The 12,006-nt window shown below is 36.8% G+C and overlaps 1 protein-coding gene across 1 annotated transcript in view; it reads left to right on the top strand.

Annotated features, from left to right (window-relative positions):
- Positions 1-12,006, top strand: part of COL11A1 (collagen type XI alpha 1 chain) — a 300,012-nt gene that overhangs the window by 242,770 nt on the left and 45,236 nt on the right. Inside the window, exons 38-43 of the mRNA XM_075322198.1 lie at positions 3,124-3,177; positions 3,655-3,762; positions 4,327-4,416; positions 4,769-4,822; positions 6,604-6,711; positions 9,835-9,942. Of these exons, the coding sequence (XP_075178313.1) occupies positions 3,124-3,177; positions 3,655-3,762; positions 4,327-4,416; positions 4,769-4,822; positions 6,604-6,711; positions 9,835-9,942 (522 nt within the window). The remainder of the gene's footprint in view (positions 1-3,123; positions 3,178-3,654; positions 3,763-4,326; positions 4,417-4,768; positions 4,823-6,603; positions 6,712-9,834; positions 9,943-12,006) is intronic.

Genomic DNA, 12,006 nt, shown 5'->3' with positions numbered 1-12,006 from the left:
ATCAGTGATTGTTTTGAAAATATTTATTAACATTTAGAATTGTAATTACATTATGTACATTGGATATGAAATAAACATGTGACATTTGATGATGGTTTCTCGGTTAGGGCAATCATTAAAGGCTAACTCTTTACCTGATAATTCAGATGAGATTTTAGTATTTGGAGAGATCCATTTTGGGGTTCTGTTCATCAGTTTCCTCACCTTGGAGAACTGTTGATTACTAGAAATTGCCTTCAGTTTTAGGACAAGCATACCCATTCATAGACATTAAGAAGAGAATAATCACTGGTAATAGTGATCAGATTTTGGATATACCCCTTGGATTATTATCTAGGAGTCATTTTTATATCTCTGCTATATTTAAAATAAGAATAGAAGCAGAATAACATCGGTATGTGATTGAGAATCTCTGTCCGTTATATGTCTGCAGCTTCTATGAAGACAGATGTGTCTCCATGGTTACAAACTGAAAACAAACTCTATGTGTAGTCTGACCCTCCAGAGAAGTGTTACTTTACTTACTTTGGCTTTCTCTTCTTGTTAATCTACAAACAAAAGAAGAGGGTACTAGTAGAAGAATATAATACTTGACTCCATGAATAGATGTTTCCATGGAGACACATAGGCCTGCATGTAATCTGTAAACATATGTTGCTTTACTCCTCATTGTGTATATATTTCGGAGTAATAAAAACAATTGGGTTTGAAGACTACATACTAGAGATGTTCAAAAGGTTTACAGGTCCCTGAGCCAATTGCGTATTTAGAGGTCTGTGGCTGCCTGACCAGAGCCCTGAGAAAAACAACCTACCTTCCAGAGTCCTCAGCCCCTCTTCTGATGACATTGTGCTCGGCTTAGAAATTAAAAGGGGTGCCAGAGATTCCGGCATGTAGAAGAAGGCTGGCAGGGCTCTTGTCTGGTGGCCACAGACTACCAAAGTAGCCACTGGAGTAGAGTCTGTGAATCTATAGGATTATACGACCTATAAATGTGTTATAGATATACCAGTGAACGCTTCAGTCAGCAAAGAATTTGGTGGATTGAGTAAAAGGGGATATCAGGTACTTTCTTACTTTTACAATGTAACCAAGCACTAACAGGCAGGATGTTGCTTCCTACCGGCCTGTTGTGTCCGGTGCCATTCTTCGCACGGCACAGAGTGGTCACAGATGTATCTGCCACTGGCACTTAGGCTGATGTCACATTGACAGAGCAGCGACTTCTCTTTTGTTTTGCTCCGTTGATGGAACGTAACTGCCAATAACATGCTGATGACAGCCGGCTGCCCGCTGCCTAATTGCAGCAAGCTGGCTCTCATCAGCATGATGTCAGCAATTACACCCTGTTGACAGAGCATCTTGGAGGAAGAAGAGCTGTTCTGTTGATGTGGAGCAGCTAAATCGCTGGCAGGTGCGGTCAATGATCACTCTGTGCCGGTGCTTGGTACAACAGAGAGGTAGTTGCCTCTGTTAAGAACTACCTGCCGGTTAGTTTTATGTCACATAATAAAAAAAAGTCCCTGACAATCCCTTTAGGCTTTACCTCAAAAGTACTGCATAGATATAAAATACTGCAAGACAAATAAGATGTAGATATTGTGAGAAATAAGAGTTTAAAAAGTTTACTTTAAAGCTATTTCATTAGATAACATTTACTTAATAAAATATTACTACATCTGTTTTTATTGTTTTTACTTAGCTATATTTTTTTTTCCACTTTTCTAAATAATTTTAATGATAGTGATTATACAGCCATGTACCTGATTATACAGTTGAGTAGCTGATACCACATAGTTGCCGCGCTGCTGAAGATGCCCTATTCATTTTACAGCTGAAATTCAAGGCGTCCTTCCGAGCTAATAAATATTCCTTCCAACTCGCTAACTAGCCTCTTGGTGAGGTTAAACCAGTCATTTTCTCCTCAGTGATTATTTGATGTCCATCAGCTGAAAAGGGCTATAATTACAGTATTACATACACACAGAAGACCAGAAGTGTCAAGTACCGACTTCTCTCCAAGAGAGAAATAATAATAACACACAGATAAACAGCTCCGGCTAAACAATGGAATATCATGGAATAACCTCACTAAAGATTTGATATTTCATAAGTGTAGATTTAATCACAAGTGTTAAAGGTCGGGGTATAGAGGCGCCAAAACATAATAATACTCCTGCTTTTTTTTTGTTGTGATTTAGTACAAAAAATAATATTATATATATATATATATATATATATATATACATACATATAAAATAAAACCCCATGGAATCACTATCTAATAGGTTATAGGTTTCTTCCAACAGTTCTGTTGGCAGATTTCTCATTTAGGGGGGAATCAGGCATGTTGGATTGCAAAATGGTTGCTCCTTTGTTTTCCAAAGGGATGCAATCTACTAAATACGGATAAGTCGAGACAGAGTGTGATCTACAAAGTGGGAAATAACAGCCACTGATATTGTTTGCTTCCTTTTGCTTTTTCATTACCTAGCTGGAGATATTGCATCTGTTCCGATTGCCAGCAAAATAAATGATTCTGCAATGTGTTTCTTATTATGCCGGCCTCTATTAACATCCCGGATTTGATTGCTTCCTAACAAGTAGCTGTGCCCTCCTCACACAGATTATTTCGCAATTCGTAGCATTATCGTCACTCATGCCACAATAACTCTTATTTCTAGGCGGATTAAATGCTTTTTATTTATTTTTTTAACCACCTCATATCGAAGCTGCATTATGCACCGTGCTGACAGGGATCATATAGCTTGGCACGAGCTAGATGCTTCAGCTTGCTAGTCCGTGCCCTAACTGTGTTGGAGTCTTGGTAAGTAGACATCTGAGGTCACTGAAGATTTCTACCTGTTCAAAAGTATATTTGAAATAAGTTTCCTAAAGTTCATTCTACTTATAAGTTAAAATTACATCAATTTAGAAGATCTAGTCTACAATTAGCACTTTGTGTCCATTTTGGTCACTATTGTCGATAGACATTTCCTGGGAACGGTTAGTTGGGGGTAACCTTGTATGGTGTTACTCAGACTGTTTTTTTTCTAGAGCATTTAAGCAATAGGAACTCTTCTAATATGTAAAATGTTCTGAACCACAATGTTCATTTTGTAGGGTTTCCAAGGTAAAACTGGTCCCCCAGGTCCAGGAGGCGTCGTAGGTCCACAGGTCAGTATAAAACATCGTCTCCAAACATGTTTTCCACAAATGTCTCTCGTTTTCTGTCAATATCTCACTGCTCCATCTTCTCTCTCCTTGTCCAGTATGCTTATGCGCGTGCTTTACATATTTACCATCCAATGTAGGTCAGTTTTATTGTTTTGGTCATGAGATAGGAGAACATTAAAAACAACACACACTAACTATAGAAATTACCTTGTAACTTCTTTAAGAACACAGCATGCTCTGTATATCTGTTTAAACCTAAAATCAATACAAAACAATCTCTTCGCCATCTATTTCACGCTACCCAAGCATACAGCTTTCCCTTTTCTTTATAATCACCATAAATAAGCCCAAATAGATGGTAGAAATTGTGTATTTTTTTTATTAAATGCTACAGTTAGTGGATTGGGAAAACTAGAAGATCATTATCCTCAGCTTGGCATATATTATTAACAATCATTGCATTCCAAATACACCTAGGGTCCAACCGGAGAGACTGGTCCTATTGGAGAGAGAGGTCATCCTGGACCTCCTGGTCCACCAGGAGAGCAAGGCTTACCCGGAGCAGCTGGTAAAGAGGGTGCAAAGGTGAGTTTGTTACTAAGATAGTGATGAAAGCTCAAGTTAATGAACATGTTACACAGATAAGAACTTGTATGCCATAATGACTTATAGGTCAATTAGTTGAATTGGTTATTGAGAGGAGGCCATATTTCCAAACATTATGACAAAACCTTCCACTGTTACCAAAAAATGTAAGGCCCCAATGGACAAGATATTGACGAGATGGCAATTATCTTATGAGCACCGAGCCACCATTTCGTTCATCTTGTCAATTAATTTAGAATATATATAGATAACTACATCATATCAAAATGTTCAATGGTTCTTTTGTAAAAATTAGGTCATATGGAAAGTCATAAGTCATAAAGTCATAAGTCATAAAGTCCTATGGTCTTTTGTCATATGGCAATTATTTTAAGTCATATGTCAAGGCTCGTTAAAGAGTTGATATTGACTTTAGGATTGCTACTTTCAATAGGTGGTACTTGACTTCACGTCCTATTCCTCTTTGAAGAGACAATTTGCATATAAATGTAATACACACAACTAATATTAGTCAATCACATTTCATTTTTTGTTCCAACCCAGGGAGACCCTGGTCCTTCAGGAGTTTCAGGTAAAGATGGTCCTCCAGGTTTACGTGGATTCCCAGGAGAGAGAGGACTTCCAGGAGCTGCGGTAAGACTTTTTCTTATAAAATGAGCCTTTAACCTATATATTCATAAATGTACAGAAAACAGCTTTAACAAAACATTCACAAACCATTGGCCACTATTTTGTCAACAGGCTTCAAATAGACTAGTCATGTTGCACCAAATAATAGAACAACTGAAGATGAAATATGTTTTATAAAAGTAAAATCATCTAATATATACATGATTAGATATTTGTCCAGTTCCCTTGAAGTAAGTTTAGTCTTATAAATGTGTGATTGAGTATATTCATCACTATCTGTATGACAATACAGATAGACTTATAAATGTAAAACCCATACATATATGTAAAGCATGTTTATCCTTATTTATTTTAGGGTGCTGCAGGCTTGAAAGGGGGAGAAGGCCCACAGGGTCCACCTGGTCCAATTGTAAGTAGTAATATTCTCTATTGTTACTTCCATGTCTCAATGAACACACCAGAAACTTTATGTTTTTCTACTTTTATGTCTATGTTTAGAATTTGTAGAATTGGTTCACTGGAACCAATAGTAGGTTATCAGAGCAAGTGAAAAATCAATCAGAATTTATACATATTTATTCGTCAATTTCTTATTCATAACACTAATGTTTTTTTAGATATTTACCAGATAAATTAAAAATTAAGATATCGCTAAACAATAATATAGTTGCTGTTCTTCAAATGTTAAGTAGTGCTCTGTAAATAGATAGACTTATTTGTTGATTTTTTTTTATATAACTTTAACCTAACCTAATAATTTGCTGTTCTCATTTGCTTACTAGCTGTTACATTTAAATATAATTTTGTTTAACAATACCTGCATCATGACTTCTAGTTAGATATGAGTGGATCAATCGTAGAAGGATCGACTTTTAGTTGAATTTGCTGATGTTTGCAGTTTTTCAGAAATTCAAAAATTTGCGACTCGATTACCCCCAATAAAGGCCCTTTGCCGTTTCACACACTGCTGAATAGTCACATAGCGGGCTAATGAAGTCAAGCATGGCCACGTGAGCTTCGCCACAATTCCCTGCTGCTATTGCTTCACATGGTCTAGCGCAGCCAATCGTAGGGGACTATTCCAGTCATTATAAAAGATGAGCAATAGCCATTGGCCAAGCAGCTGCATTTTAGAATTTTACTGCCTAGAGATAGGAGAGCAGAGTGCACGGTTCATTAATGAAGGAATAGAATAAGGCCAAAATTTCTCTGTATTACTCTACTGCACTATTGCTAAACAATATTAATAATAATAATAATAATAATAATCTTTATTTCTATAGCGCCAACATATTCCGCAGCGCTTTACAATTCAGGAGGAACATATACATATCATATACATAAACATATACAAACAAGTAACAATTATAGAGGATACAATATTTAAAAGGAAAAATGGCAACCCTGCTCGTGAGAGCTTACAATCTACAATGAGATGGGGGGGAGGGGCAAGGTACAAGTGTTTATTTAAAATGACAATCCAGCCAGCTCATGGGGGATAGATGATGGCTTCCTGGACCAGTTGGCCAGAGCCTTGAGATGCATTTGGGTGCCATGGAGTTTGACGTGGGGTTATGTTAAAAATGGGATTAGAAGTCAGTCTGTGAATAATAATCCAAAGATTAAAGTGAGATAGGGAGATGCTGGAGCTCCATAGTCAGTGTTGTTGTGAATTCATAGATCTGTAGTAACAGCATATTCTTAACATTTCTCACACTGCAGTTTAAAATCTGGAGGGAAGTTTAATACTCAATGTCCTTATTTTGCTAGTGAAGAAGAATCCTGAAACCTGGGCTTGTGTGGCACAGGCAGAAATGTATAAAATATCTCTACCTCAAAAAGTGTGCGTGTTGTTAAAACATAATCATTTTTTTTTGCACACTTGTGTGATGTAATAGTGCAATATTAGACCTGCACATGCCACATAAACTCAGCAGGCTGCTGCAGGGGCTTACTTTTGGGAGAGGAAACTATTGCGATTAATGATCAATTAAAAAGACTGTATCATGTGAACGTTTATATATATATATATATATAAATCTACAGCATATATATATATAAATCTACAGCATATATATATATATATAAATCTACAGCATATATATATATATATATATATATATATATATATATATATATATATATATATATATATATATATAATGTTCATTCTTGTTTTATTGTGTTTAGGGTTCAGCTGGAGAAAGAGGAGCAGCCGGCACTGCTGGACCTATTGGTCTTCCAGGCAGACCTGGTCCTCAGGGCCCACCAGGTCCAGCAGGAGAAAAGGGAGCCCCTGTAAGTATTACAATGTTTGTGAACATAATTTGTGACACAATAGAAAGAACTCGGCTTTATATGGCACTATTATTTCTTAATGGAATATCAGCTATCCAAATTGCGCTAATACTGTCATACCACCAATCCATCTGCAATCTGATGTTTGATGGTGGTCACACAAGATGGATGAAACGTCACATGTAATAATCTTTGAGGATAAACACTCTCATCTAATTACCATGTGATAATTGAGTGCAGAGTTCTTTATACTTTATTAGGAGGGGTTTAGACCCCACTTAAGCACCAGAACCTTCTCTCCAGAGCATTAGGTTCTATTCTCTCCATGTGACAATAAGTCTATTTATGTAAAATGTAATATCATAAATTTCATCAAAAGCTTAATTTCATATTAAACTAAAGTGAGAAAGACAAAGATCCGTAAGTAACCATCTGCACAGGCAGAACATAATGAAGTTATTTTTAAAAGTGAACTAATTAAAGAGTTAACAAAACAGCTATTTATTCCAAGGCAATGTTTATGCCTAGTTTAGATAAAAGTGCAATTAATTCTCCTACATGATTAAGACTTTTAAGATATGTCTGAAACCTCAGAAGCCAATTTATTTAGCACAGATATGTCCTTTATACTGATGTCGTTTGAGCCTCATCTCTAGGCGACCTTTTTCTGTCTTAGCTTCTGGAGTCTTGCAGTTATTAGGTTCTATAATCCAAACAATTCCGGAAAGACTTTAGGAAGCCTCTAGGCACAAGCATCGACTTTATTATTATTCCAAAGGATAGCAAAAGTGAATTGTTAGAGTAAATATTCTTCCTGAAAGTCCAAGAACTTTGGTACCATACCCTCAACAAAGGTTTAACGCTATGCAAAATGTAATAAGAATAAGTGATTCCAGCATTAAGTCACTAGTGTGTATGTACTGTTATATAGGATACAGGATAATTGAAAGGGGTATTCTCAAATTATCTCTTGAGCAGTTTGGTCTCCTTAAAGTTTCCTCACATCCTTGTTTCTGAGGGGCAGATTCTCCTGCTTGAGGGACAGCTATGGAGAATAGAATTGCAATATTAGTAGAACTATAAAGCTCAGCTCATGTTCTCCTGTTTGTTCTGAGTATATACTGTTATTCCTGCATTTACTCATAGAGATGACATGGGTTTTGAACAAGCACAAAGGTCTGGACAGCAAGAGCAGAAAGCCATGATTAGGAGACCTGCTGAGAAAGCTACAGGCCTTGTGATTTACAACTGCATCTAATCAGAACATGACAGGAAGGGGGAGGAAGGTGACTAGCTAAATACTTTATAGAAATCAATTGACTGTAGAAAATGGACTGGGATGTTAAGAGTTAACTCCTCTCCTTGAATGTAACTAGTTGGCACTCTCAGGAAGGCACAAGAGGCCGGGCTCCATGGAAACCAGCTGTACTCGTTAAAAGATAAAATTTTTCATTCCAAGAAAATAACAGGCAGTTAGAAAAAGCAAGTCAAGTGCAAACATGCTTATTTTCATGCTGTCTAATGAAATAAAGCAATTTAAGAAATTGACAATACCACTCTAATTGCGAGTCAGGGACTGATGTGAACGACAACTATTATAGTAAAGCTAATAAAAATGAAATAGAAACAGCTTTAGTAGCAGAAGTTAGATAGATGAACTCTGTGCAGTTATACCTGTGTATGGTGGCACAACAAGACCATGGTGCACTGCATATGACATCCGTAAGACACCATAGTCAGCTGTAGAAACAAGGCTTCTAATGAAGAATAACATGAAATATTTCATGCAATGGAACATCCAATAATTTTTTTCCTATTGAGTCACAAAACCCATAGATGCTCCATGGACTTTCAAAAACACCGCTCTTGAGCAATACGTCAAGAGGAGAATACTTCAGTAATATGGCATGCACCATGCAATATTTTTTCATGGGTTCAGCAACCTTTTTTTTTTTAAACTATTTTTGCCCGTAGACATACAATATGGACTCAGAGCAGTCCATCATGTATAAATGAAGGAGGTAAAGAACCAGCTCACCTACTTGGAGAACCGTTCAGAGTAAGGAGTTTTTACTCTGAAACGCGTTCCTTGTTCACTCTGCCATGTTAAGGTTTTTATGAATATGGAGAAACTTTTTGTAACATGATTGTTATCTTTTGAATAATAAAGAAAATCCATTTTAATATATTCTGGAACTGGATGCTGGATTTTTTCTTCTTCTGCTACAGTTCATCATGTATGTATTACCAATCCATAGAACACAGATGTAAAACATGAGCATCAGTCTTTATTGAAGACATTATGAGAATTAATTGTGCACATATAGTAGAAACTCTCACAAACAAAAGAAGAAAAACAAGAAGTAATTAGTAAATCTCCTGATCTATAGTGTGGTTTCCTGATGGTAGCTGCACGGATACTGCTGTATGCATTGCCACTGCAATACTCCGCCATGGCTGAACACCTACCCCGGCTCCCACTGTCGGCTCATATTCATTGTATACAGTGCTAGGCTGACACATTTATTCAATCTTCACAGTTTCTTCACACTAATATGCATTATGTGACATGTAAGGATAGTATTTTATGAAAATTGATGATATACAGATTATTAGGATTACTATTTGGATTTATCATAATGATGGATGTTTCCTGTTGACAAGAAAATGAAACATCCTTTCACTCACTAATGTATTACATTGAGATGAGCGTCACCTAAATCGCTCAATACATAGAGAATATTAACATTAACCAGTCAAACTGAACAAACCTAGATGTGTTTTCGATTCTACAAGGCTCATTCCGGCTAATATAAAAACAGAGCGTAATCCGAAAGCTAAGAGGATGTAAAATCTTATTAGGAGGGTTGATAGAAAACTTATCATACGATTACTCTAGTGCAATATTCACTATATGTGGGAATATTAAGTAATATAGTAATTAAGGCTCAATGCTTTCAGGTTGACAGTTTTACTGTCAGCAGGCAAGACGTGCTGGGAAATGTTGAGCAGTGTGAATATTAATACATACATTACAGTACAGGATAAAACATTCTGGGGAACTTTCTAATATATAGTCAGTTTGTTAAAAGTCACACTTTTTTCATTGTGATCCTATGATAGGGAGAAAAAGGACCTCAGGGACCTGCTGGCCGAGATGGAGTACAAGGACCGGTAGGACTTCCAGGCCCTGCTGGCCCACAAGGACCACCTGGTGAAGATGGTGACAAGGTATTAATCTTACACTGTGGACTAAATCTTATTTTGAAACTATCCTGATTTCCATGAACAATTCGTTAGATTTTGTATTGAGCAGATTTATTAATACTGTCTTAAATTTGGATGGCTTTTAAGTAGACTGAGGCCCTCTTTCATCAAGACTGTCATTCAAGGGTGCGCTGGAGTAAGCTGCTCCCAGTGCTTCTAGGGGCGCGCCTCTTTATTAATTTGGCACATTTTTCAACAACAGTTTAAGAAAAATATATTTCTATACAGTATGTTCGAGCTGCCCTGAATTAGAGGAAATGCCCCAAAAGTCACAAAATCTATCACTTTGGGTCATGCTGTATGATGAAATTTGGAGATCTTCAGACACTTTTGTCCAACTTTGTGCCAACGTTTGTTTGACTTACTTTTTTATGCCAGTATTTCGACACAGTATGGTGCATTTTAAATGGGCTATCCAGTCTTTTGCTAAAAGTCTGAAGTCACTTTATATGAACGCAGACTTTTGAATCCTCAATGTGTGCGCACTGCATGCAGCCAGAATCCTTCAGTGTCAGCAGTGAGACTGATATGTCATGTGATGGCCAATATGTGATTTCCATACTTCCGGCCACATTCCAACTAGCCTTGTGCAACCTCGTTCAGTTCACTTGTCAAACACATCTAGTTGGTACGTGTCCGGCAATAAGCAAAAGACCGGACAACCCCTTTGAGCCATGCTCTTTTTTTGCCAGACCACATACCCCTGTCTAGCAAGTCACAAAATATGTGTAAAACACCTAATTAGATTGTGTGAAAATGAAGTCAAGCTTATATCACATTTGACTTAGTGAATCTACAACCTTATAGTACTATTTGCATAGTATAATTTGTAAACAGCCACAACCAGTTTCATAACAGCATCATAATATACTTAAGCAGATGGCCAATAATTTGCAATAGTTTGTGGATCTGACAGTCTAATTCATTCCTCATGATGCATTCACTAAGTTACATACATCACTATCAAAGTCCCTGGCTCCATAATTTTGAAGCAAGAGATGTCCACTGAGCCACCATCAGTGAACTGGCCCATTAAGCCATGAAAGACAGTATAAGTGAAGCAAGCTATGACTGTGATATTATTACTTGTGTGACATTATGATATATGTTCTACAATCATTTTCTTTAGCTTTACTCATTTGACATAGAGATAAAAATATGTGATAATTGCTCAATAATTCAGTTAAAAGGAAATCAGAAGCGTAAACTGAATGTTGAAACCAAGTACAGGTGAATGGTGAACCCTTGGTTTGATCGACCAGTGTAGTGCACTATTTTACCTATATGTTTCGGATCACCCCCTCCTCGTCCTTAAATAATATCTCTGGCTTTACAAGAGCAAGAGAAGGGCAGAGATGATGGAAAACAAGTAGGGGGAAGGTGCACTGAACTCCTCCAATGGGTCGGTGGTGCCCCTATGCTTGGTTTGAACAGTCATTTTATATTGACAGACTGCCCATAGGACTTAAATGAAGCCTCAATACAAGAAAATAGAATTAAAATGAAACATTTTTATTAAATGTAATGGAGAATAATTTTAAAAATATCCTAATATATTTAATTGTAATGAACAGTATACAAATATTACAATGCTATGAAGTTTATAGCTATTAGAGGGTGTCACTAGTGTGCACTGATGCACTGCCACAACAAGCTGGTATTGACTTAGAGACTTGCAGTGCCATTGGGAAACGAGTACATGACTACACTTAAAGGGGTATTTCCATCTCCAACATCCTATCCAAATATGTAGTAGGTATAATAATAATAATAATAATAATATTAATAGAAATACCTCCAATTATTTTCTAAGAATAAAATCATTTTCTTGATATAGCCACGTTTCTTACCTCATGTGCAGGGCATTATAACTTATGTATCCATGGTTACGACCAATCATGTAGTGACAGTTAGTTAGTTGACTGTGGACGTAACCATGGATACCTAAGCTGCAATGCCCTGGACATGAGGTAAGAGACATGGCTATATCCGGAGAACTGTACTACATTTCTAATTGGAGATATTTGC

Source organism: Anomaloglossus baeobatrachus, chromosome 8 (genome assembly GCF_048569485.1).
Source record: "Anomaloglossus baeobatrachus isolate aAnoBae1 chromosome 8, aAnoBae1.hap1, whole genome shotgun sequence".
NCBI lineage: Eukaryota > Metazoa > Chordata > Amphibia > Anura > Aromobatidae > Anomaloglossus > Anomaloglossus baeobatrachus.
The sequence above is the reverse complement of the archived record's forward strand: the minus strand, read 5'-3'. Positions and strand labels throughout refer to the sequence as shown.